Genomic DNA, 23,198 nt, shown 5'->3' with positions numbered 1-23,198 from the left:
GTAAATTTGAGCACACCCTTTAATTTTTTCTTCTGTCCATTTGGTAATCTCATTCCATGACAGAGATTGGAATAGAGCAATTGTTTCAGGAGTCTGATATCAGGCGGACAAGTGATGGAACCTGCCCACGCAAGCTGAATGAATGTAATCTGGGCTTCAGTGCTGGCAATATTGGCCTGACAGAGCACAGTGGCATTGATTCACTTATCACATCCATTCTTCTTTATGATGATGATATGTAATATGAACCCAAACATACACTTATGTTGACTGATGTAGACTCATGTTGTGGGATGGGGAGGGAGGATTGTGGAGACAATATTAGTTTTTCCCCATTCAAGATAAACTGAATACAGATCATCCAAGTTTTAACTTGTTGTCACATACAGGTCAGACCTTCACTAGGTCAATGCTTTTATGTGCTTCAGCATTCTGGGCAATTGCATTTTATAACCAATGGATAAAGCTAATTGTTTTAATGAAAACAATAAATCAGTTCACTCCCATGCAAAAGGCAGGCAGCAGCACCTGATGTCAATGGTTAACTCAAAGCTATCCAGTTTGGAACTTCAAAATTACCTGAAATTTCTTCACCATCTTTCCTGTTTAGATCCTCTGTAGTAACTGCCACTGTGGTCAAAGCTGGACTCCACTCAATGCACTCTTCAGTGTTCTCTTCAGACACCGTAATGTGGGCCCCATTACCTATAAAATTAACACAGAGCCTTTAAATTGTATACTTTAGTGTATAGTTACTGTGTAAAAAATTTAAAACTCTCTCCTTACAAGTCAGCATGCTTCATTTATAACCTGCCTACACCGTTCTTTACCAGTCAGAAACAATCCTACATACGAAGGCAAGGATTAGCTGTTTCAAGTCTGCACCATATTTGTGATACCTAGAGAATTATGCAAACCACTTCTTATTCTACAAATCAATTCGCTACCAACACGTGTATAAATTAAAGTCACAGAAAAAGGAAAGACTGGCAAATGGTGGGAGTGGGTGATTTATGACAGAAAATTCCTTTCTGACCCCCTCAGGCAATATAGTTAACTGCTTATCGACTTACCTTTTACATAATGCGATATCAGTCCCAGCCAGGAATCAGTCCAGCTCTCTCATTCTTGAAGGCCTGCACAGGGTCAGCACCCAGCACACCAACCGGCAATGCATTCCAGAAGCTCACTACTCTAGGAAAAAAGAGAACCACCTAACATCTAGCCTACTCTTACTTTTTGCATAGTTCAAATGCATGTCCCCAGTCCTCCCCAATCTATCAAACTGCAATGATCCATCATTATGTACACAATTCTAGCCTGAAAATATTTTCTGTAGCTCTGGAAGTAACTTTGGCAAAGAAGAATTGTAGAGAGTTCTGTATGACAGGGCCAGAAGGCCCAATATCTACTTGTGGGAAGCTATTGTTGCCGCGGAAAACAGACAAATTGTCGCAATGTTCTTCAACGAGCTACTGTCCCGAACATTCCAACCACAGATTTCATTCCGCATCAAGCTTTAACTCATCAAAAATAACGTAAATATTTAAACTGCATTGTCATATTGTAATGCAACACACAAAGAGTGGAGATCATGTGAATTCCTTGCTGGATACTGCAGTCTGCCCTGTAAAGGCGGATGCAATTGGACCATGATAACCTCAGGGCTCACCTACTGCAATTTCAAGTTCCCTCAGTGGCAAACCAATTTTATACACATGGGAATGAATTCTGAGTGGGCAGACAGGATAAGGACAGCAGGTTCCCATTCCTCAAAGGACCATAATGAACCAGATTAATTTACGATAGGCTGACAACTTCAAGGTCACTTTTACTTACTTCCAGGTCAAGAACATCAATTCAATTTCTCAATCAGCACAGCTTGATTGCGTGATCAGTGGGTTAAATCTTGACTAAAATTATACAACATTGTGTTGGAGACAGGGAAGAAAAACAGCAAATGCTAGAAATACAAAATGATGCAGGCATACATGTGACATACTCCACATTCCATAAGGACTTTTGGCGAAGAATTTCACCTGAAACAGTGACCTTCCAATCTCAGAAGCTTTTTTTTTTTGTCACAATCAACAGCTTGCTTTTGTATCAGGCTCAAAAATAACCTACAGCAGAACACTGATGTAGAGAACAGATTATTGCAGTCCTGCTAAGAGCACAATAGTCACATACAGTTCACATCTCCCTGATGAACTTGCAACATTCTCTGCTATCACTTCAGATCTCCATCACTCCTCATCCTCAATGCATCACTGCGGCATTACACTTACCTTCTATGGTGGTTGGAGTTTGTATCACATTGCTCTGCTGGCTGGGAACTGGTGCCCGAGCGCTACTGATCAGGAGGTCGAACTTTGTGCTTCGGCAGGTATTTGTACAAACTTTATCATGCTGAAAAAAGTCCAACTGCCCAGAATCCATCATCTTCCTACCAATAATGCAACCAAATATTAGGCACACAATACATTGGCCCCTTTGCCACCATACAACTACAGTCTTTAATCTCCATTTAGACTTTAGCCTGCAAAAGGATTTCAACTGAACTGGCACTTACTATCGCTCCCTTAATATTTCTTCTTGGGCCAAAAAAAGAGGAAAGTAACAAAAACAAATTTTATTGCAACTTTCAAAATGGGAATGGATGGTTATTGGAGGAAGAAATTTGCAGAGATTAAGAGATAAACAAAGGGAATAAGTAACATTATTACACAAAATAACAATTGTCTTCTTACTATAACATTCAACGATAATCGGAGTTTAGGCTATTCTAGTTTTCATACAGCTAATGGAAAGGTTTATTTTCCTTTCTCAAGATGAAGAAGTCTTGCTCCTCTGACACCTGAAGAATTTATTCCTAGTTGTGGAACTCTCTCAACATTTCTCTAATAACCTACATTAAATAAAAAGTTTCTAAAAATTACCGTTATAATGATTATGATTATAATTTTCAATTTTCACAATATTCTGCCATGGGTTTAGCCATTTTTAAAAAGAGCAAGAAAATAAAACACATATCCAATGCTCAATGTACACCACAATCATTATTTCATTTTAATACAGCTGCATCAGAAACTTTACTTCAAGGATTTTCCAGAGATTTTAACTTGAAAATATTGATTAACTTGGATTGGCACATTCACAACACCGCGCAAGAGTGCAGTGGCCATTCTTGAGATGTAACAATAGGCAGCTGTTTGGGTTATGATCAACGTCATTCACTTCAGACAAGACTTAGAAGCTATAGAATTACCAAAGCATGAAGTGCATTCTTCATCTCATATCCCGCTAATTGTTTCATAAAGACCCTTCTACCTTGCTGCTACAAACCTTCAGCTGTAGAATACAGTCCTGTAGTTTTTTCCCCCATTTGTGTTGCAAACAAAGTTCACACCACAGAAAAAGCACAGCATATTTATGAGTGATAGGTTAACGGAAACAAAACAATTTCCATTGGACGGTGTGAAAATTCAGCGACCTAATCCAATACATGGTTAAGACCAGAGTTGAGCACAAAAACAGTAAAACCAATTTAGACTTATTTATTGCTTTCAACGTGTTCAAGATGGAATTGGGCATACTCTGGTTAGGACACCGCAAAAATCTCTTTGCAACTGAGAAAGGAAGAGAGCAGTGTAAACAGATAATTGCTAGTTTATTAAGAACCATGTAAACTGCTATGTCTGTCCATTCAACGTAATATTATTAGTGGTGATCACCATACATTAAACAATGAGTAAATGTGAAAGTTTAGAGAAATGGTTGAGGGGGATGGGGGGGGGAGATAGATGGAAAAGGAGTAGAATGGGTAATATCATAGGGAACTAGAATTTTATCAATACAGGTGAGGCTCCTGATAGGTTGTATGCAAGTCTCATAGGTGTAAGCACACAGTCCAAGATTTTTGTATTCACATAATAACAGATCTGCGAGAACAAACTGCGAGAAACTGCGACACAAAATATCAAGGTGTTTAAAGCACGTTCGAAGACAAAAGGCTGATCAAAATGGAACAATTTCAGGAACTTTGGCTTTTGGAGAAATGCAGGGAGGGCACAAGAAAGAGAAACTACTGATGGTGTAATCTTAAGCAAAATACAAAGTGTAGATTAACCCTTATTAATCCATGTCATTTTTTCCATAACACATATATGCATGCCACCCATTACATGGTATTACGGTACTACACTAACAAGGCCAGCCAGCTCTCAGAAGCCACACAGAGCTGGGAATGCCTGGCTGGCAGTTTGAATGCTCTCTATTACTGAATGGAATAAAGACTAATGTTTTACCATGTATGTTGTGGTGGACCATTTACAAACACAAAGTACTGGAGGAACTCAGCGGGTCAGATAGTACCCCTGGAGGGGAATGGATTGGAAAATGTTTTGGGTCGGGAGTCACAATCTGAGATGTCGTCTTTCCTACCCTCCAAGGCGGCATGATGGTGCAACGATAGAGTTGCTGCCTTAAAGGCCTGTCCCACTTAGGCTATTTTTTAGGCGACTACAGGAGACTAGTCCTCTCTGGTCGTGAGTAGTCGGCAACAGTGGGTTTGACACCAATGAGGGTAGCTTGACTTCTCCTGACATAGGTACTGTCGTAGGTACTGTCGTAGTTGGCGGCAGTTAACCTAGGTTGTCTGCCAGTGCTAACTTTATGTCGAAGGGGGGTCCAGTCGCTGTTTTTTCAGCGACCTGCTACGACAATGACAGTCGACTAAAAATAGCCTAAGTGGGACAGGCCCATTACGGCACCAGAGACCCGGGTTTGATCCGGACCACGGATGCTTATCTGTACTGAGTTTGTACATTCTCCCTGTGACCTGCGTGGGGTTTCTGCGGGATGTCCGGATTCCTCCCACAATCCAAAGATATACAGGTTTGTAGGTTGTGGCTTGGTATAATTGTAAAATTGTCCCTAGTGTGTGTAGGATAGCATTAGTGTGCAGGGATCATTGATTGGCTGGCCAAAAGGCCCGTTTCCCCGCTGTACCTCTAAACTAAAAGATGCTGCCTGAACCGTTGAGTTCCTCCTGCAATTTTGTGTTTTACATTTACATTATGTACCTCACAGTGGTTTTGGCTGAGCATAAATGTGGGTCGGGAAATGTGCAAAGCTCTGTACTTTTCTTGAGAAAGTGCATGGGATTTCATACAGCTACCTGAAAGGACTAGTAGCATATAAAGTTAAATCGTCTGGGCAAAACGAGTCGCTGTCAGCAATGTTGCTCAGTTCCAACTAAAAGTCTTTGATACAAAACATGGACTCGGGGTGCGCAGATGCTGCCAGACCTGCTGAGTATTTTCAGCATTTTCTAACTTAATTCAGTGAATTAGAAACTTTGCAACCAATGGTAAGTGGTACTTGATCTTATCCGCAGACAGGAATCAAATGCTAGACATACAATTCATTACTCAATAAACACAATAAAAAGTGGGAGTAATAGATGAGAAGAATGGAATAAAATATTGAAATGGGTAAATGATGGTAATATTTTTGATGTGGAGAAGAAAAGGAGGTAGGAAGGCTACGTGGGCAATCAAAGTTGAAGGAGGAGATTTAAACATGCTGAAAGTGGCCCTCACATTAGAAACATGTATTGAAAATAAAAAGCAAGTACTCACTCTGGCAGTTCAAAATACATAAGCAAAGAGGTTAACAAAAATGGCAATTCTGTAAAATGATACTAACCTCAACATTATACCACCTATTCTAATTGCTCGTTTCCAGTCTTTCAGTGTAGATTTCCCTGCAAGATGTACAAACTGCTTTGGGCTTATGAGCTGTTCATTAAACTAAAAAAAAGGAAATACAAAATTCATAGTCAAGAGTCATACAGCATGGAAACAGGCCACACGACCCAACTTGCCCATGTCGATCAAGATGCCCCATCTACGTTAGTCCCACCTAGAAACATAGAAAATAGGTGCAGAGGTAGGCTATTCGGCCTTTCGTGCCAGCACTGCCATTTAATACGATTGTGGCTGATCATCCAATATCAGTACCCCGTTCCTGCTTTCTCCCCATATCCCTTGATTCTGTTGGCCCCAAGAGCTACTTCCAACTCTCTTTTGAAAACATCCAGTGAATTGGCCTCCAATGCCTTCTGTGGCATTGAATTCCACAGATTCGCAACTCTCTGCGTGAAAAAGCGTTTCCTCATCTCAGTCCTAAATGATCTACCCCTTATTCTTAAACTGTGATCCCTGGTTCTAGGACTCCCCCAACATCGGGAACATTTTTCCAGCATCTCACCTGTCCAATCCCTTAAGAATTTTATATGTTTTTATAAAATACCCTCTCATCCTTCTAAATTCCAGTGAGTAAAAGCTCAGTCGACCCATTCTTTCATCATATGTCAGTCCCGCCATCCCGGAAATTAACCTAGTGAACCTACGCTGCACTCCCTCAATAGCAAGAATGCCCTTCCTCAAATTATGAGACCAAAACTACACACAATACTCCAGGTGTGGTCTCACCAGGGCCCTGTACAACTACAGTAGGACCCCCCCTGCTCCTATATTCAAATCCTCTTGCTATGAAGGCCAACATGCCATTTACTTTCTTCACTGCCTGGTGTACCTGCATTCTTACTTTCAGTAACTGATGTGCAAGGACACCCAGGTCTCATTGCACCTCCCCTTTTCATAACCTGACACCATTCAGATAATAATCCTCCTTCTTGTTTTTGCCACCAAAGTGGATAACCTCACATTTATCCACATTATACTGCATCTGCCATGCGCCGGCCTACTCACCCAACCTATCCTAGTCACCCTGCAGCCTCATAACATCCTCCTCGCAGCTCACACTGCCACCCAGCTTTGTATCTTCCGCAAACTTGGAGTTTTTACATTTAAACCTGCCCGGGTTTGGCCCATTTCCCACTAAAACTTTTCTATCCATGTACCATCCCAATGTCTTTTAAAAGTTGTTATAATACCTGTCTCAACTACATGCTCTGGAAGCTTGTTCCATATAACCGTGAGTGAAAACGTTGCCCCTCAGTTCTTATTAAATCTTTCCCCTCTTACCTTAAACCTACATCGCCTAGTTCTTGATTCCCATACCCTGGATAAAAGACCCTATGCATCACCCATATCTATTTCCATCATGATTTTATACACAATTCAGTTTAAATTGGAAGTATTACCCATGCAGAGAATATCTATTGTGGTAGTAGGAAAATAAAAACATAAACAAGAGCAGAAGCAAGAGTGCACTAATTAGCCCCTTGAGTTCTAATCAAATTAGATCATGCATGATCCAATCTTGGTGACCACACCACTTTCCTACACTACTCTGCACTTAAAATAGTAAATCTTAACCTTGAACATATTCATGACTCCACCCCTGGAGCTTTGTGGAGCAAATAATTCAAAGATTCAGTAGTGATTTATAGGCAAATTCTTCCTCAACCCTCTGAAATAATCCCAATTTCGATTTACCTGCCCCAGTTATCCAAAAACAGACAAGATAGCTGCAAATTAAGAACCGCCTCATGGTGGGTTTCAATTCTGTAGCTCTCTATACACTGTAAAAAGGATTGCCCCTTATTTGTAAATATAAACAGCATAAGCATTTGGTCTAATTTTTCATAACACCACCATGAACCATTTGTGAGGGACATCAGGACGTTCCTGACATTTGTGTGGGAGATCAACAGGACGATAGTGACTCTGATGTAGGCGCCGGCACCAGTTTACTCTCTTTAATAAATCCAAGGAGGGTTGTTCCAACCACAGAACCCTCATTGCTATCTCCTTTGAGCCACCATAATTCTATTCCAGTCAAATGTCCAACATAGGACTTTGCCAGTCTGTCTCATTACAATACTGAGCAGCACATCAAGCAATCATCAAAAATATCAGAATAGTAACAGCAAGAACATTTTAATCTCAATCATACCTTTACGCATTTCACATTAATCCCCGGGCAAACAAACTTCTTCCACATTAGAATGGCTTTGCTTTCCCCACAAGTAATAGGATAAGCAATTTCAACATCTTCATTGCAGATATCTGAAATTAAAAAAACAAAACCATATTATTTTACTGTGTACATTGTGGGTATGTCATTATACAAGTAATCCAAAATGCTTGGTCAAAATCCCATGCTAGGATTGGATCTACATTAAATCTATTCCTGATTTAATTAAAAGCTAATATGATAATGATAACCATTAAATTACCAGATGGCAAATCCATGGATTTTGACAACAATGTGCTTTTAGGAAGGAAATATGCTACTTTAACCCATTCTGGGCAGGCCACTTAAGACTTGAAGCAAGTGGTTAACTAACAAACCACTAAAATAGCTTCCCACCACCTTCTTCAGGCCAATTAACAATATGAAATACAAGCTGACATGGTCAAAGGCACTCATACCCCAGAATGAATGAACTAAGAAAAAAAGTTATGTTTTTGGAAAACAATTCAAAAAATAGTCACACAGCCAATGGGAGAATGAAAACACACAATTGAATCAAGTCACTCGGTCTTGCTCCACCATTCAATAATACCTTAACAAATCCTGCACTGCAATTCAACTTTTATTATCTGATATACCTTGATCCCATGGTATCCAAAAATGTCAATTTCTTGACTGCACACTCAACAACTATCCCATTGAGGGGTAGAAAATCGATAGCAGACAATCTCCTTGTAAACTAGTTATGCATAGTGCTAAAAAATTGGAGTCAGGAAAGTCTATATTTTGACCACAAAATGCACGGAATCAGATGCAACAAGAGTTAAGGATGTGCAAAGTATCGTCGGTTAAATCATGATCATGAAGAGCGATCCTTAAAAAAACACTCTATTGAAGAGAGAGCATCTGTTATATTGTTTAAACTAACCCCTCGTCTAGGAGGTTTATAATCTAATGTAAAAGAGTGTTCCTTGTTACATGATGTTTCACATTATAACATGCTATCAGTTGAGCGAAAAGTCAGCTCATTTAAGAGGGACCTATTTGAGTACTCTTTCTACATCTACATTTCTTGTAATCTTTCACATTTACTGTTTAAATGGAAATTCAAGCAAAGTAGCACATCAGTTTTCCAAGCTACACAAGTGAAATCAGCAAAACGCCAAAATCAACAAATCTGTTTAAAACTTGTTTCCAACTTTCCAACTGCACAACCCTGAGAGTCAGTAAGTAGCCAGTGACTAGATGTTGTGACTGGTGCTGGAGGTGTAGATTTTTAACAAGTGAAAATTCAGCCATTCCTGCTCAACAGTAGCCATGATGGAAATACACAGAGTTTTTGAGTAAGTTACAGAATTGGAGTATGGTGGTTTGCAAAAACATGGCTGAAAGCTATTTGTAAAAGCCCAATGACTGGAATTCTACACAAAGGAAGCAAAGCAGGAATGAAAATAACATGACCCCAAATAAGCACGACATTCTTCATAGCATACAAAACACACATAGCATAGGTAAGAAATAGTAAAACTTCTATACTTCATGTAGGTATGTTGCAAAGCGTACCTGAAACGTCGCTGAAAATCTGTCCCAGCCCGTGTGCGCGATTTTGGCGCCGTTTAGAGGGGGGGCGGGTTTAAAACGCGATTTAATCGAGCTTGTTCAGCCTAGTTAATTATTAACGAAAAATCGCTGGAAGATTCCGTCGCTTGAGCTATTATTAGTTTTAAGGGCTTTATCTAATTGTTATAGTAGTTTAAAAATTAACCTCTAAACCCCCGACCGCCGACAACGGGCCAGATCTCATACAGGGGAAAACGGAAGGTAGGCTGTTTATTTTTACGTTAAAAAGGGCTTCTTAAGATCCCTTTATACAAAGTTTAATGTTGCGAGTAGCTAATTTTGGGCCCATTATATCCCGCAGTATTTTTCTGGGCATTTGAGGGCACAAATCTACCGCAATGTGAACGTTCTAAACCAGCGCGTTCACAGGATCCCACTAGAAAGCTGATTTAAATGGACTTTAATTTACAGCAATTAGACACCAAATTCCTTCCATTTGGCCTATAAATTAATGTAAATGAGATTTAAAAATCATGTTTTATTGTGAATTATTTGTGAATATTATTTGGACACTTAGGCTATTTAAAAATGTTAATCATTTATTAAGAAATGGATAGATGTTTAGATCTAGTAATTGAAGTTTGAAATTAGCTACAATTAGGTAACTAACTAATTATATGCTTTAATTTCAGGTCATCCAAGTAAGATTATTTTATATTTGTTTCAGAATGCTTCAATCTATGATAACTGAAAATTTCATTCAGTTCTCTTAATTTTTAAGAAAGTTATGGGCTTTTGACTGTCCACGATCACAGCTTTTTTGTTATGTCCATAGAAAATCAATAGGGAACAAGATGCTAATTTCCGAGTATGAAAATGGCCATAACCTTTTAAATACTTGATATATGAAAGTGAATTAGGTGTCAAATTAAACTTATTTTTATGCTTTATCTGATGGGATAAATTGCAGACTTGATTTTTAAAACCTCAAAATTTTGTAACATTGCTACTTCATGTATTTCCGTTTTGCTGGGTTTTGTTTAGAAACAAAATTCCATCCTCTGACATTTACTAATAGTCATCTACTCCGCTTCTGCAACCTCCTCCAGTTTACACAGTAAATAAAAGCACACCTAGACAAGCATGGGTTAAGATGCAGAGCAAACCACCTTTTACATTTCTGCCATCAACCATGCAACATCTAGCCACAGCAGTCTAAATACACCAATCTCTATACATTCCACAGTCTTACTTAGTTTACTAATGCAAGACATCATATGTTCTTTGAGTGAGACTTCAATTTAGTCACATGCTCACTCATTGTGCAGTGACTGGGTTGAATTTGCCTTCGGACTTATTTTACATGGCCTTCACAGTTGAATAGAGATGATCTTCTTGCTACCAGACTGGTCTGGTTTTAAACATACTGGTCTGGGTTTAAACATAATGATCATGCATATGAGCCTCCATGGAATTTTGCAATCTTTGCTTGAGGTTAGAGGTAGATGCCAAGAAAATTCTGCATTAAATGCTCCCAATTACCTTGATCTTTGTAAAAATGAACTGCCACTGTGGAACTGACTCACATAATTTGGAGTACAGCAATTGTTTAGTGTCCTTGGCTGATGTCAGACAGGAGGAGGTGAGGATTCAACAAATATCAGCATGCCAAATCAGAAGAATCAAGTCTGCATGCTATTTATCATTTTGCAACGACTCCTTCCTGGACCTATCCATTAACCAAATAAGGGTGGCAAATTCAACCTCATCCTTGTTGCAATCTCGTGATTGTAAAGCAACACTGTCCTCTGCTTCAGCCCCTCCCCAATAACAACCCTCATCTTAAATGGTACTTTTAAACTTCTGTTAATGCCCATATCACTTCATGTAAGCATTAGCAAGCAAAACAAATGGCAGTCACAAAAAGAGACATTGATGACAAGCAACCAAACATTATCAAAACACACACTTAAAGCAATATTTTAGCAAGACAACATTCAGTAGCTAGAAAACAGTAGCTAGAAAATAGAGAACACAATACACAGTTCTAGGAAACCAGTGGAGAAAATTCATGAAGACACATATATGTCAAGTGTAATACCATATTTAAATGAAATATTACTCTGTTCGTTCACTCCATTTCTATTACATCATTCAGCCGAGGGCAGCTGATCACCATCAAAGCAACTCTTTTGAGCTACATTTTCGTTTACAATTTCCCCATGTTCTCTTCTCATGGGCACTTACAAGTCAGAGTTTGCTGACAGTACTGTTCCCTAGATGAACTTCAGATGCAGAAGCAGGAAATGTCCTCAGTTTAAAACAGTTCCTGGCACTCATTCAGCAATTTAGTGAAACCACAAACTCAGAACCAAATAATTTTTGCACCAAAGTGGAAGCCCGTGCACTCTTCTTAAATTATATTACAACTGCCATGTTCTTACCTGCTCACCGAGTAAACGTATTACATTATTGTTACTAAACATCAGTTCCATCAAATAATAACAATCACCTTTTGATCCCCCAACTTATCAATTAAATTGAATCTAAATTTTTATTACTTTCCAAAACTACCACAATATAGTGTGATTCATTGTTGCAATAACTCATGGGATTACTGAGTTAAGGGCCTGTCCCACTTTCCCGAGTTATTCTCGAATTCTCCTGAGTTATTCACAAATTCTCCCGAGTTTTCAAACTCACAGAATGTTCGTAACGAGTCCGTAGGAGTCAGTGGATATATCGTAGCGGCTCGTTATGCCAGCCGTAGGTACTCGGGGCTATTTCTTTATGCGTGGATATTTTTCATCATGATGAAAAAACGTCCCGGCTTACCTGATGCCCCGGGTATCTACAGCTGGCATAATGAGCCGCTACCATATATCCACGGACTCCTATGGCTTTCTACGGACTCATTACGAACATTCTGCGAGTTTGAAAACTCGGGAGAATTCGTGAATAACTCAGGAGAATTCGTGAATAACTTGGGAAAGTGGGACAGGCCCTTTACACAGGTAACAAATGCCCTAACAGATTTGTGCCTTGAGAAGCAACCTTGGCAAGCTAGCTTACCACTGGGCAGTATAACCTAGCTCAAAAACCACTTGCTTTCTTTCTGGTTGGAGTTACGGGACAATGATAGGCACTATTAACACTGCCTGATTTTGCTTCGCTGACATATGGATGATAAAGTCCACGTAGCAACTTTTCTGAATGTTTCAGCTGGAATCAGAAGGGCATAGGGGTCAAATCTGGAATTCTCATGACTCAGTTTTACTGAGCCCATTAGTAAAATTACTCCTGATTAATACACAAAATAAAGAAAACGTGATTTCAGTGTTATTGAAGTCTTTAAATTCTCAACCTTCTTGTTCCCTCAGTTGCATTCCTAATTTGCTCTCTCATCTTCAAATTCTGTTGCTCTTCATGCAACAGGCAGCTAGGAAGCAAGAGTTTCTACAGCAGTGCCCAAGACACATGGCTTTTGCAGTGCGTTCTGTTTCCCAACACAAGCATCCTCACGATGACATACTGTACAGATGCCTGCCACACATTGATGGTCTGTGCACCTTACAGTCAGCTGCAATCATTTACATCATTTTGATTGAGGTAAATGAGCATAAGCTTAAGTCAATGACTGAACCAAGAGTTCAGTTGGAGCTAGAGCATCCTTAGCAGAGAGACATTGATAAACAATGGATTGCTTATCCTTCATTGTCAATGATGCTCAAACTGCTAGAACGATAAGCAACTATTCAACATGTGGTTCATAACAGCAAGTATGCGGTTATTAAACAAGGCCCAATGACATTTTCAACTAGCATTCAGACAACACAGTGTCTTCTCAGCCTAAGTCTTCACAGCTTCCTGTCAAATTATCACCTGGCCTGGAAAGACAGTAGAGCAGTGGCCAGTGTATGGACTTTCTGGTCCATACCTTTTCCTAAAATTGGACGTGCTTTAATAAACCCGAGAAATAAGGGAATTAAATATAAGTTGGCGCACTCTTCTAAAGATTTTCAACCAATACAGCAAAACCCAGCAACCAAATCATTTTATTCATTTACAGAATGTACATATTTATTTTCCAATGATGGAAAGTACACATTTTCAAATCCTGACTCGTTAAAGGAATGCAAACAATCTAATTTAATAGGCACTAGCAGTTTTAAGTTCTCTTTTAGTTTAATTGTGGAAATACCCTTCCCGACAGCAAATAAACGCTGTCAACTCAACAACCTGTGCTTTCAACAACTTTCAAACATTACAAGTGATCTCGGAAGATATGGAGGAACTGTGAAACCTCACATTAGTCAGTTACAACTTCAGCATTGCACTGCAATACACCAGAGAATTAAACAACCATTATAAGATTTCCCTGCGACATCCGGGTTGAGAATAGCAGATACGGCCCAGGATTGTTTCAGTGGATTTGTAAAGGAAAATAAATGTATACAGTGTATTTCATGATGTATAATCACTGTCTAAAACAGCACATCACTTTCATACATCCGGGCTACATACATCACAATGAAATAATGACCAGATGAACTATTTACTAGAAAAAAAACACCATTTCAGTTCATTCACCTCTGAAAAAGTTGCTCTTTGTCAAATTGGAGCTAAGCAGTGCTTCATGAGGAGCACCAGCCTAAATTTTATGTTCAAGTCTCAAGGGACACACATACCGTCATCATTCTGACAGAGTATTCAGCTCCTTCCAGTGGTTCAATGAATGCTCTGGACTGTGATTTATACCCAATCATAGACAAGGTATCAATTAAGTCCAAAGAGCAACCTTTTGGTGCATATGGTCTGAAGGCCTTTTACTGGCATAATTCTTCTCGCTCCTATCAAATTCCCTTCACAAAGAAACCTATATTTTAAGAAAACTGACACTATTGTCTGCTCACAGTATATAATCAGAGAACTTATACTGCATTGAGAACTACAAAGACATTTAGGTCCTTCCAGTAGTCCATTGAGCTGATTCCAAGCTGGAGGCAGTGCATGATGATAAAATCTTGTGGGGAAATTGGAATTGAGATAGTAGAACAGTCTTGCTGGGCCATGATCTTTACTGATCAGTGGGGAAGATTCAAGTGACTGCATATCAAACTCCTATTTCTTATCAAACTTATAATGTTGAAAACTCTTTGGATTATCCTGTTAGGATTTTTTTAAACAAGTCCAGTTTGTCACTGAATAAATTTGAAATCAGAGATGTATAGTTTAATGGGATGATATATTTAAAGCATTGAAATAACAGTTAAGTAACACAGTTTAATTAGGTTCTTGATTAGCAAAGGTGTCAAAGGTTACAGGGAAAAGACAAGAGAATGGGACTGAGAGGGAAAGATAGATCAGCCATGAATGAGTGGCGGAGTAGACTCGATGGGCTAAATGGCCTAAATCTGCTCCTATGAGTTATGAACTAGGTAATTTGAGTAAAGGGCCTGTCCCACTTGGGCTTTATTTGCATGTCATTTACGCGTCACGCGTGCATTACGCGCATTTGGCACGTGGTGAGACGTGGTGGCGTAGGTAGTGGCGCGTGGCTCCCCAGGATTTGGGGATTCTCAAAATCCTTGCGCGCCACCTGCGTGACTTGCAAATGATGCCCAAGTGGGACAGGCCCTTAACTAAGTGGAAATTGTTTCTTAGCTGAAGGATAAACACCAAATGGTCACAGATTTAAAGTGATCAGCAAAAGGGAAAAGTTACTTTATCCAAAAAGAACCTAGAATTTGGAACTGTTTTTCTGATGTGATGGATGGAGCTTCTCAACAGTGAAAGAGGAATTGGTTAAATGCAAAGAAAAATAATTATAAGGATGCAAAGGACAGGAAACTGTGACTGTGTCGAACAAAGGCAGGATCTACACAGTAAATGGTAGGCCTTTGGGTAGCGTTGTAGAGCAGAGGGATCTAGGAGTACAGGTGCATGGTTCCTTGAAGGTCGAGTCGCAGGTTGCTAAAGTAGCTTGAGTATAGAAGTTGGGAGGTCATGTTGCAGTTGTACATGATGCTGGTGAGATTGCATCTAGAATATTGTGTTCAGTCTGGGTAACATGTTATAGGAAAGATATTGTCAAGCTTGAAAGGGTTCAGAAAAGATTTATGAGGATGTTGCCAGGACTAGAGGGTGTGAGCTATAGGGAGAGGTTGAGTAGGCTGGGTCTCTATTCCATGGAGCACAGGAGGATGAGGGGTGATCTTATAGAAGTGCACAAAATCATGAGAGAAATAGATCGGGTAGTTGCACAGAATCGTTTACCCAAAGTAGGGGAATTGAGGACCAGAGGACATAGGTTCATGGTGAAGGGGAAAAGACTTAATAGGAATAGGCAACTTTTTAAACACACAGGGTGGTGGGTGTATGGAACAAGATGCCAGAGGAGGTAGTTGAGGTACTATCCCATTGTTTAAGAAACAGTTGGACAGGTACATGGATAGGACAGGTTTGAAGGGATATGGACCAAATGCAGCAAGTGGGACTGGTGTAGCTGGGACATTGTTGGTTGGTGTGGGAAAGTTGGGCCAAAGGACCCGTTTCCACACTGTATAACTCTATGACCCTAGCTCAGTGAAAGAGCTGGTGTTGTCTCCATGGGATAAATTAACTTTCTGTGCTTCATTATTCTTACAATTTTAGTTTCACCCAGAACAGGTAAAAAAACACTTGTTACTTGTGACAGAGCATCTGGACCGATTGTAGTAGAGAGACAGCACAGACATAATGGAAGCAGGGATCGACCAATGGTCCCTTGCTTTGTCTACGGTTCAGTAAAATCCTGGATCTGATACACATTCGTACCTGATCCAATCATCCTTCAATTTCCTGATCTCTGCTTTGAATATACCTTAAAAATAAGACACCATAGCTCCTTGGATTAGAGAATTCCAGAAATTTACAGCAGAATAAAAAATCTCTCCTCACCTGTCCTCGTCACATTATCTAGCAACAGATCATAATATAACAATTTCAAAACGATGACCATGACTTATTTTTTATTTTATCTTGTCTCAACCCAAGTAGATTTGGTTCAAGGATAAGTCCTAAATGCAGGCCATTGAACTATACAAGAGAATGAGTAGATCACAAATGAGTTGTCAGGCAGGAAGGTTTTGTTAAACTAACTTAACAACAAGTGGCATTTGATTCGCTGTCAGTTTTTAAAGGAACTGGAATGTCAGACCAACCCCTACTCTCCACAGACATCAAGGTCTGCAAATAGCAAGAAAACAGCACAACTTTGTCCAGCCTTTGGCAAAGACAAAGTGTATATTTGATCCAGATTATGCCAGGAAACAACTCCATTAGATGCACCCAGAACCTATGAAAAAGAGGCACGGGATCTGTCATCACTGAGATAAGGCCAATCAGAGTATATAATGAAATCGCAAAACATTTGCAATTTCACAAATAAACATTTTATTGATGTTGATGCTAATAAAATCTAGATTTTAAACATTTTATACAGAGAATGTCCATGTAACTTAATCAATAATACCAGAATAATGACATGCTACGTATTAATTTAAGCAACTTGGGGGAAGTTGAATCCAGAGCTTGCTGAACATCCAAAAAGCCAATTATACCTGAACCACAGCACTGTATAACATAGACTGTCACAAATTATTCTAAGTACATTCAGGTCATCACTCATTGTGATAGCATGCCATCAAAATGCTTGTTGAAAAAAAATGTAAACATTAGTGCAGAACAACATGCTTCTATGTTCTAAATTCTATCATTCCCATTCTTTTCTTTTTAGGTTGCAGGCTTTCAACTTAACCACTTGCACTGTACATTTACCTGACTTTAAGTTGTTTTATAATTGTTAAAATCATAAGTTGGTCAACTAAATATTTTGGGGATATGATCCATAGAACACCTTCACCTTGATGTTAAATTTGGATTTTTTTAATCTCATGATGATGTTTGATAAACGTAAAGTAAAGGAAAAGCATCCAACCACTTACCTTCCCCATCTGCTAACTTCTGTAAAGTGTGAGCCTCCACAGTAACAACCGAAGCATTGCAATTCGACTCAGCTCCGTCTTCACACATGCTATCGAAATAATTTGAAATGAATGTCAGAGCCAAAAGGAATCAACGACTGCTCAATTGAAAAATAGTTCAGGCAAAGTATATAGTAATGCCTTGAGAATTCTGTAAAGCACTGACTGAAATATTGATGTCTATATATTGAATTTATGCTAATTGTGGCCTCTAATTAAAGACACACTTACACTTTGTCCCGTACACATCACCGCTGTGGTAAAGGCTCATCAAGTATCTTCGAGGAATCAATATGTTAAGCAAACATAGAGACTGCACTACTAACAACACCTCAGAGTGGAAAAAGATTTCATCCAGCCAAACATGGAACTATAAAAAACTAATGGAAGTAGCCCTGGTGAAATTCATGAAACCAATACAAATTAATGAGGATCAATCATATGATAGCAGCATATTTTACAAAAAAATGCTTGCATTTGGATAGCACTTACGTTTTCTCAGTACTACACTGAATAAATTATATTTGGCTACACTCGCTGCTGTTAAGGACTCTCGGCCTGGAGTACCAAGTAAGGCCAGCTCTTCTTTGAAATAGTGCCACAGGAACTTGGATAGTCTTAACAGTTGAGACCAGTTTAATGCCTGGACCAAAGTAGAGCATGATATTTTACCACGCTCTAACATTAAGCAAAATTACTAAGCAGTGAATTAATCCAATTTACTGATTTTATTGTCTTATCACCAATAGCATGTCAATATCACGTAGCCTTAATGTCAAATGGTGAAATGCAATGAGCCTCATCTTCTTGAAGAATGTCATGAAGTTGACTGTTTTTCAAACAGTTTAAAGAAGTCTCCTGAAATGCTCCCTGCAGTAAAGACATTTTGCTGTAACAGTTCTAAAGATAACCTTCAGTATTTCAGCAACATTGTTGCTTTTATACACATGGACCATGACAGATATCATGACCAACCTTGGGATTGGATGCTTGCTTTTGGGAAATGTTAATGGATTAGTTAAAGTTATGAATTAGTCAATGTTCATACCGTTGGGGTGTAAACTACCCAAGCGAAATATGAGGTGCTGGTCCCCCAATTTACAGTGAGCCTCGCTCTGGCCATGGAGGTACGAACATTGACCTCCAATTTCAGGTAGTCCTTGCTTTCTCCTTCTTTCCCCATACCCTCCCCAGCTCTCCCACATCCCACTGTCTCTGCCTCTTCCTTTCTTCTTCCCCCCCCCACTACCACATCAGTCTGAAGAAGGGTCTTGACCTGAAACTTCGCCTATTTCCTTCGCTCCATAGATGCTGCCTCACCCGCTGAGCTTCTCCAACATTTTTGTCTACCTTCGATTTTCCAACATCTGCAGTTCCTTCTTAAACATCTATGTCAGGCCATTGCTTAAACCAACTTGCAAAATAGACCCCCAATTTTTGTATACCTTCTCATGAAGGAGGTTTGAATGGCTAACAGGGTTATGTATATTTTTATCAATACTGGATGAACTAAGCAGTACTCATCGAGTTTTTGTGTTGGGTTTGATAGAGTTGTTTATCCAAGAGTCAGCTGAGAATCTCAATAGTAGAGTGTCGGATCAGCCCATCAAGATCAGCAGATTGTGTAGGAAAGAACTACAGATGCTGGTTTAGATCAAAGGTAGACACAAAATGCTGGAGTAACTCAGCGGGACAGGCAGCATCTCTGTAGAGAAAGAATGGGTGACATTTTGGGTTGAGGCCTTTCTTCAGAGAGCAGATTTCCTTTCTTCAAGACTAGATCAGAAGGTTTTTGCAACAGTCTGGTCATTTTATTATCAACAATAGTGATTTTAATGTTTTTCCATTGTTGTTTCGCATTCAATTCCTTAACCCGTGTTTTCAGATCATTAAATCAGGCCTTTATGTTACAGGGATCTAAGTGCTCCCGAGGATGGCCACTCAAATTGCAAAAACCACGTTGGAGAAAGATTAGCAATATTATAGCATAATAAGAGTTGGAGCAACTCAGTGGTCAGGCAGCATCAATGAAGAATATGGATAGGTGATATTTCAGTCGGGACCCTTTTTCTGAAATATGCAATACCCAGTTTGATCAGGCAATTTTAATTGCATGAATTGTAAGAAATAACCGTCAAAGATCTTTTCATCCCATGTAGCATCTAGCAAGCTGGAGGCAGTTTGCTTTGCTTTATACCATTTCTTTAGTTTTAGATCATTTGTATTTTGTACAATACTAAGAATTCATGTTTACCAGAAACCACCACAATGCTATGCAACAGAGTTGAAAAAATAATTTATCCTGTTAGCATTACAAATTGTATATACATCATTTGAACTCATATTTTAATATTGAACTTAATTTATTGTAGGAAGGAATTGCAGATGCTAGTTTACACCAAAGATAGACACAAAATGCTGGAGTAACTCAGTGAGTTAGGCAGCATCTCTGGAGAAAAGGAATAGATGACTGATAGACTGACCCTTCTTCAGGCTGAGATGCTGAACAAAGGTCTCAACCCTAAACATCAAAATGCTGAGTTACTCCAGCATTTTGTGTCTATCTTCAATATATTGCATTTATGAATCTAATGGATTCAAACTGTACATTTGATATTTGCATGCTTTTATAATTACTTAGAATAATACAGAAACAGGTCATTAAGCGCAACTGATCTACCTGGATTTAACAATCCAAATACCATAAACTCCTGTTTCTTTTTTTCCCGATTAAATGTAGCTTATCTTAAATAGACCATTCACCAGAACCATTCCAGGAAGTAGTTCTTGTTCTTGGAAGAAAAATATTTTTCCAGAGTTTGCTATTAGTTTTATTAGTGTTCATCTTATATTTCCATGCCCATGTATAAGGATCAGCTCTACATAATTCTGTCCACCGCACAATATTTACAAGATATGCATTGTTTCATTTTATATTATAACATTGAATTCCAAACAAATTACAGGGCATTTACAATTTGATTTTAAAATAATTCAAAATATTTATAAACTGTATATTTTAATAGGCTACGATTGCCATAAATGTATTGTTTTTTTCTTGTATTTATAGTTAAATTTAAATTTGATTTTAGTAACATTTTTCAGGATGAATTTCTCAACTGCATTAATAATTCAAAAGATGTTTCTTTAATATATTTAAACTCAATGCAAAGTGGTAATACATTTAGCTATATTCACACTTCTGTATATATGCTGTTTGTTTTATTATTTAAAGTTTATTTATATTTCAGAGATTTTTTATAAAAAACATGCATTCAGATGCTACGATTCTAGATGTCTACATTTTATATTATTAGATTTGATTCATTTATTTTAATAACTTGCATTACCATTTTCATGTACTAAAGTTTGGTTTATATTTTAGAGAATTTTTTATATAAATTAATTTACTCTTAATCTAATTATTTGCTTTATCTTTTTCATGTATGAAGTTTCATGGTATATTTTAGTCAATTTGCTTTATCTTTTTTAGGTGCTAAATGTTTCATGTTTATATTTTAATGAATTTACTATTTAAGTAAATTATTTTTTTATATTAATGATTTGCTTTATATTCTTCATGTAGTAAAGGTGTGTTATATTTAGTTCATTTACTTTTATTTTAACGATTTGTTTTATATTTTTCATGTACTAAAAGTTTCATGTTTATATTTTGGTGAATTTGTTATCTAATTGAATTTACTTTTTATTTGAATTATTTTTAAAATCTTTTTCATGTACTAAAAGTTATATGTTTATATCCAAGTGAATTTGCCGGTTCAGTAAATGCACTTTTTATATTAATGACTTGCTTTATATTTTTCATGTTTGGCGTTATATTTTAGTTAATTTGCTTTCCCCCCCCCCCCCCAAAGTTGAACCATTTCTTTTATATTTTTCATGTACTATAAGTTCCATGTTTATATTTTAGTGAATATGCTATTTAATTTAATGTACCTTTTGAAACTTTTTCATGTACTGAATGTTTCATGTTTATATTTTGGTGAATTTGTTATCTAATTGAATTTACTTTTTATTTGAATTATTTGTTTTATCTTTTTCATGGACTAAAAGTTTCATGTTTATATCTTAGTGCAATTGCTATTTCAGTAAATGTACTTTTTATATTAATGATTTGCTTTATATTTTTCATGTTTGGTGTTATATTTTAGTTAATTTGCTTTTTTCTTCAAAGTTGAACCCTTTCCTTTATATTTTTCATGTACTCTAAGTTCCATGTTTATATTTTAGTGAATATGCTATTTAATTTAATGTACCTTTTAAAAATTTTAAAGATTTGCTTTATCGTGTATTAAAAGTTTAGTGTCTCTATTGAAGTGGATGTTATTAAATGAGTTTACTTCCACATTACAGAATATTGATTTGCACGCATCTTAGTGAATGCATTGCTCCCTGGGGTTGTGGTGTGGGGGGGGGGGGGGGGGGGTTGTCGTACTGCCTGCCCATGAGTGAAGCGGGCTGGGCTGGGCTGTGCCGGGGCCTGCGGCCGCTTACCCGTGCTGGACCGGCTGCAGTTGCAGGATGACTTGGGTCTTGTTCTCCTCCGAGCCGTCGCCATCCAGGGTGGTGGCCTCGGCCGTCACCACCACCACATCGCCGACGGGCACCGCGTTTACCTCGGCCGCGTTCGCCATTTTCCTTTCCCCGCTTCCCTCCCTCTCCCCAAAAGCGCTCGCCTGCCGCCTCCGAGCGAGCGAGCCTGCGGGGCCCAGCGGCCCAACACGCGGTCTCCAACCGCCGCGAACCACCGAGGAAGTCACCGAGGCCTCACGGTCGCGGCTTCGGCGCTTTTCCCGTCACTAACGGCTGCCAGCCAGCGCCAAAGACGCGCTGCGTCATCGCGTCGTGCGGCGGCGGAAGACGTCACATTTGGCGGGCCCGATCCGCACTGTGGCAAATTTGAGCGCCGCCATCTTTCATACTGGCATACAATTTACATTGGAAGCATGTTTTCTAAATTTTAAGGGTCAAAAGTGTTTCACTGTCATATATGCCAGGGAGAAAAATGAAATGAAAAATGAAATTCTTACGCACAACAGAATATGTAAAGATAGTACCCTGTGGACTATATTATAAAAGAGAATATATGGTAGACACAATATATGGCTCTTAAAGATAGCGGAGTCAGGGGATAGGGGGAGAAGGCGGGATCAGCCATGATCACATTGAATGGCGGTGCTGGCTCGAAGGGCCGAATGGCCTACTCCTGCACCTATTGTCTATTGTCTATATATGTTAGACACAAAATGCTGGAGTAACAGGCAACATCTCTGGAGAGAAGGAATGGGTGACGTTTCGAGTCAAAACCCTTCTTCAGTCTCGACCCGAAACGTTGCTCGGATGCGGCAGGCGGTCAGTACCCGTGATGGACAGGGCAGTGTCCACCACTTTTTGCAATCTTCTTTATTACCAGGCGTTTGAATTGCGAACCAGACCGTGATGCAACAGCCAATATGATCTCTACTGCACACCCATAGACGTTCAAGAGAGTATTTGTTGACATACCAAATCTCTTCAATCTTCTAAGGAAGTAGAGGTGTTGATGGACTTTCTTTATGATTGCATTAATGTGCTGGGTCCAGGACAGATCTACGCCCAGGAATTTGGCCGTGCATATCTCTGAAAATACAATACAATTGGTTTCAT

At 38.8% G+C, this 23,198-nt stretch overlaps 1 protein-coding gene across 1 annotated transcript in view; it reads right to left on the bottom strand.

The window, feature by feature from the left end:
- The window catches only part of gmeb1 (glucocorticoid modulatory element binding protein 1), a 32,046-nt gene extending 9,665 nt beyond the window's left edge, over window positions 1–22,381 (bottom strand). The window contains exons 1-6 of the mRNA XM_033045051.1: window positions 22,047–22,381; window positions 17,493–17,581; window positions 7,927–8,039; window positions 5,710–5,813; window positions 2,289–2,446; window positions 580–705 (exon numbers count right to left, since the gene is read on the bottom strand). Of these exons, the coding sequence (XP_032900942.1) occupies window positions 580–705; window positions 2,289–2,446; window positions 5,710–5,813; window positions 7,927–8,039; window positions 17,493–17,581; window positions 22,047–22,186 (730 nt within the window). The 5' untranslated portion in view covers window positions 22,187–22,381. The remainder of the gene's footprint in view (window positions 1–579; window positions 706–2,288; window positions 2,447–5,709; window positions 5,814–7,926; window positions 8,040–17,492; window positions 17,582–22,046) is intronic.
- Between the last annotated feature and the right edge of the window lie 817 nt (window positions 22,382–23,198).

This window comes from Amblyraja radiata, chromosome 27 (genome assembly GCF_010909765.2).
Source record: "Amblyraja radiata isolate CabotCenter1 chromosome 27, sAmbRad1.1.pri, whole genome shotgun sequence".
Lineage (NCBI taxonomy): Eukaryota > Metazoa > Chordata > Chondrichthyes > Rajiformes > Rajidae > Amblyraja > Amblyraja radiata.
Note: the sequence above shows the minus strand (reverse complement) of the source record. Positions and strands in the feature narration are given on the sequence as shown.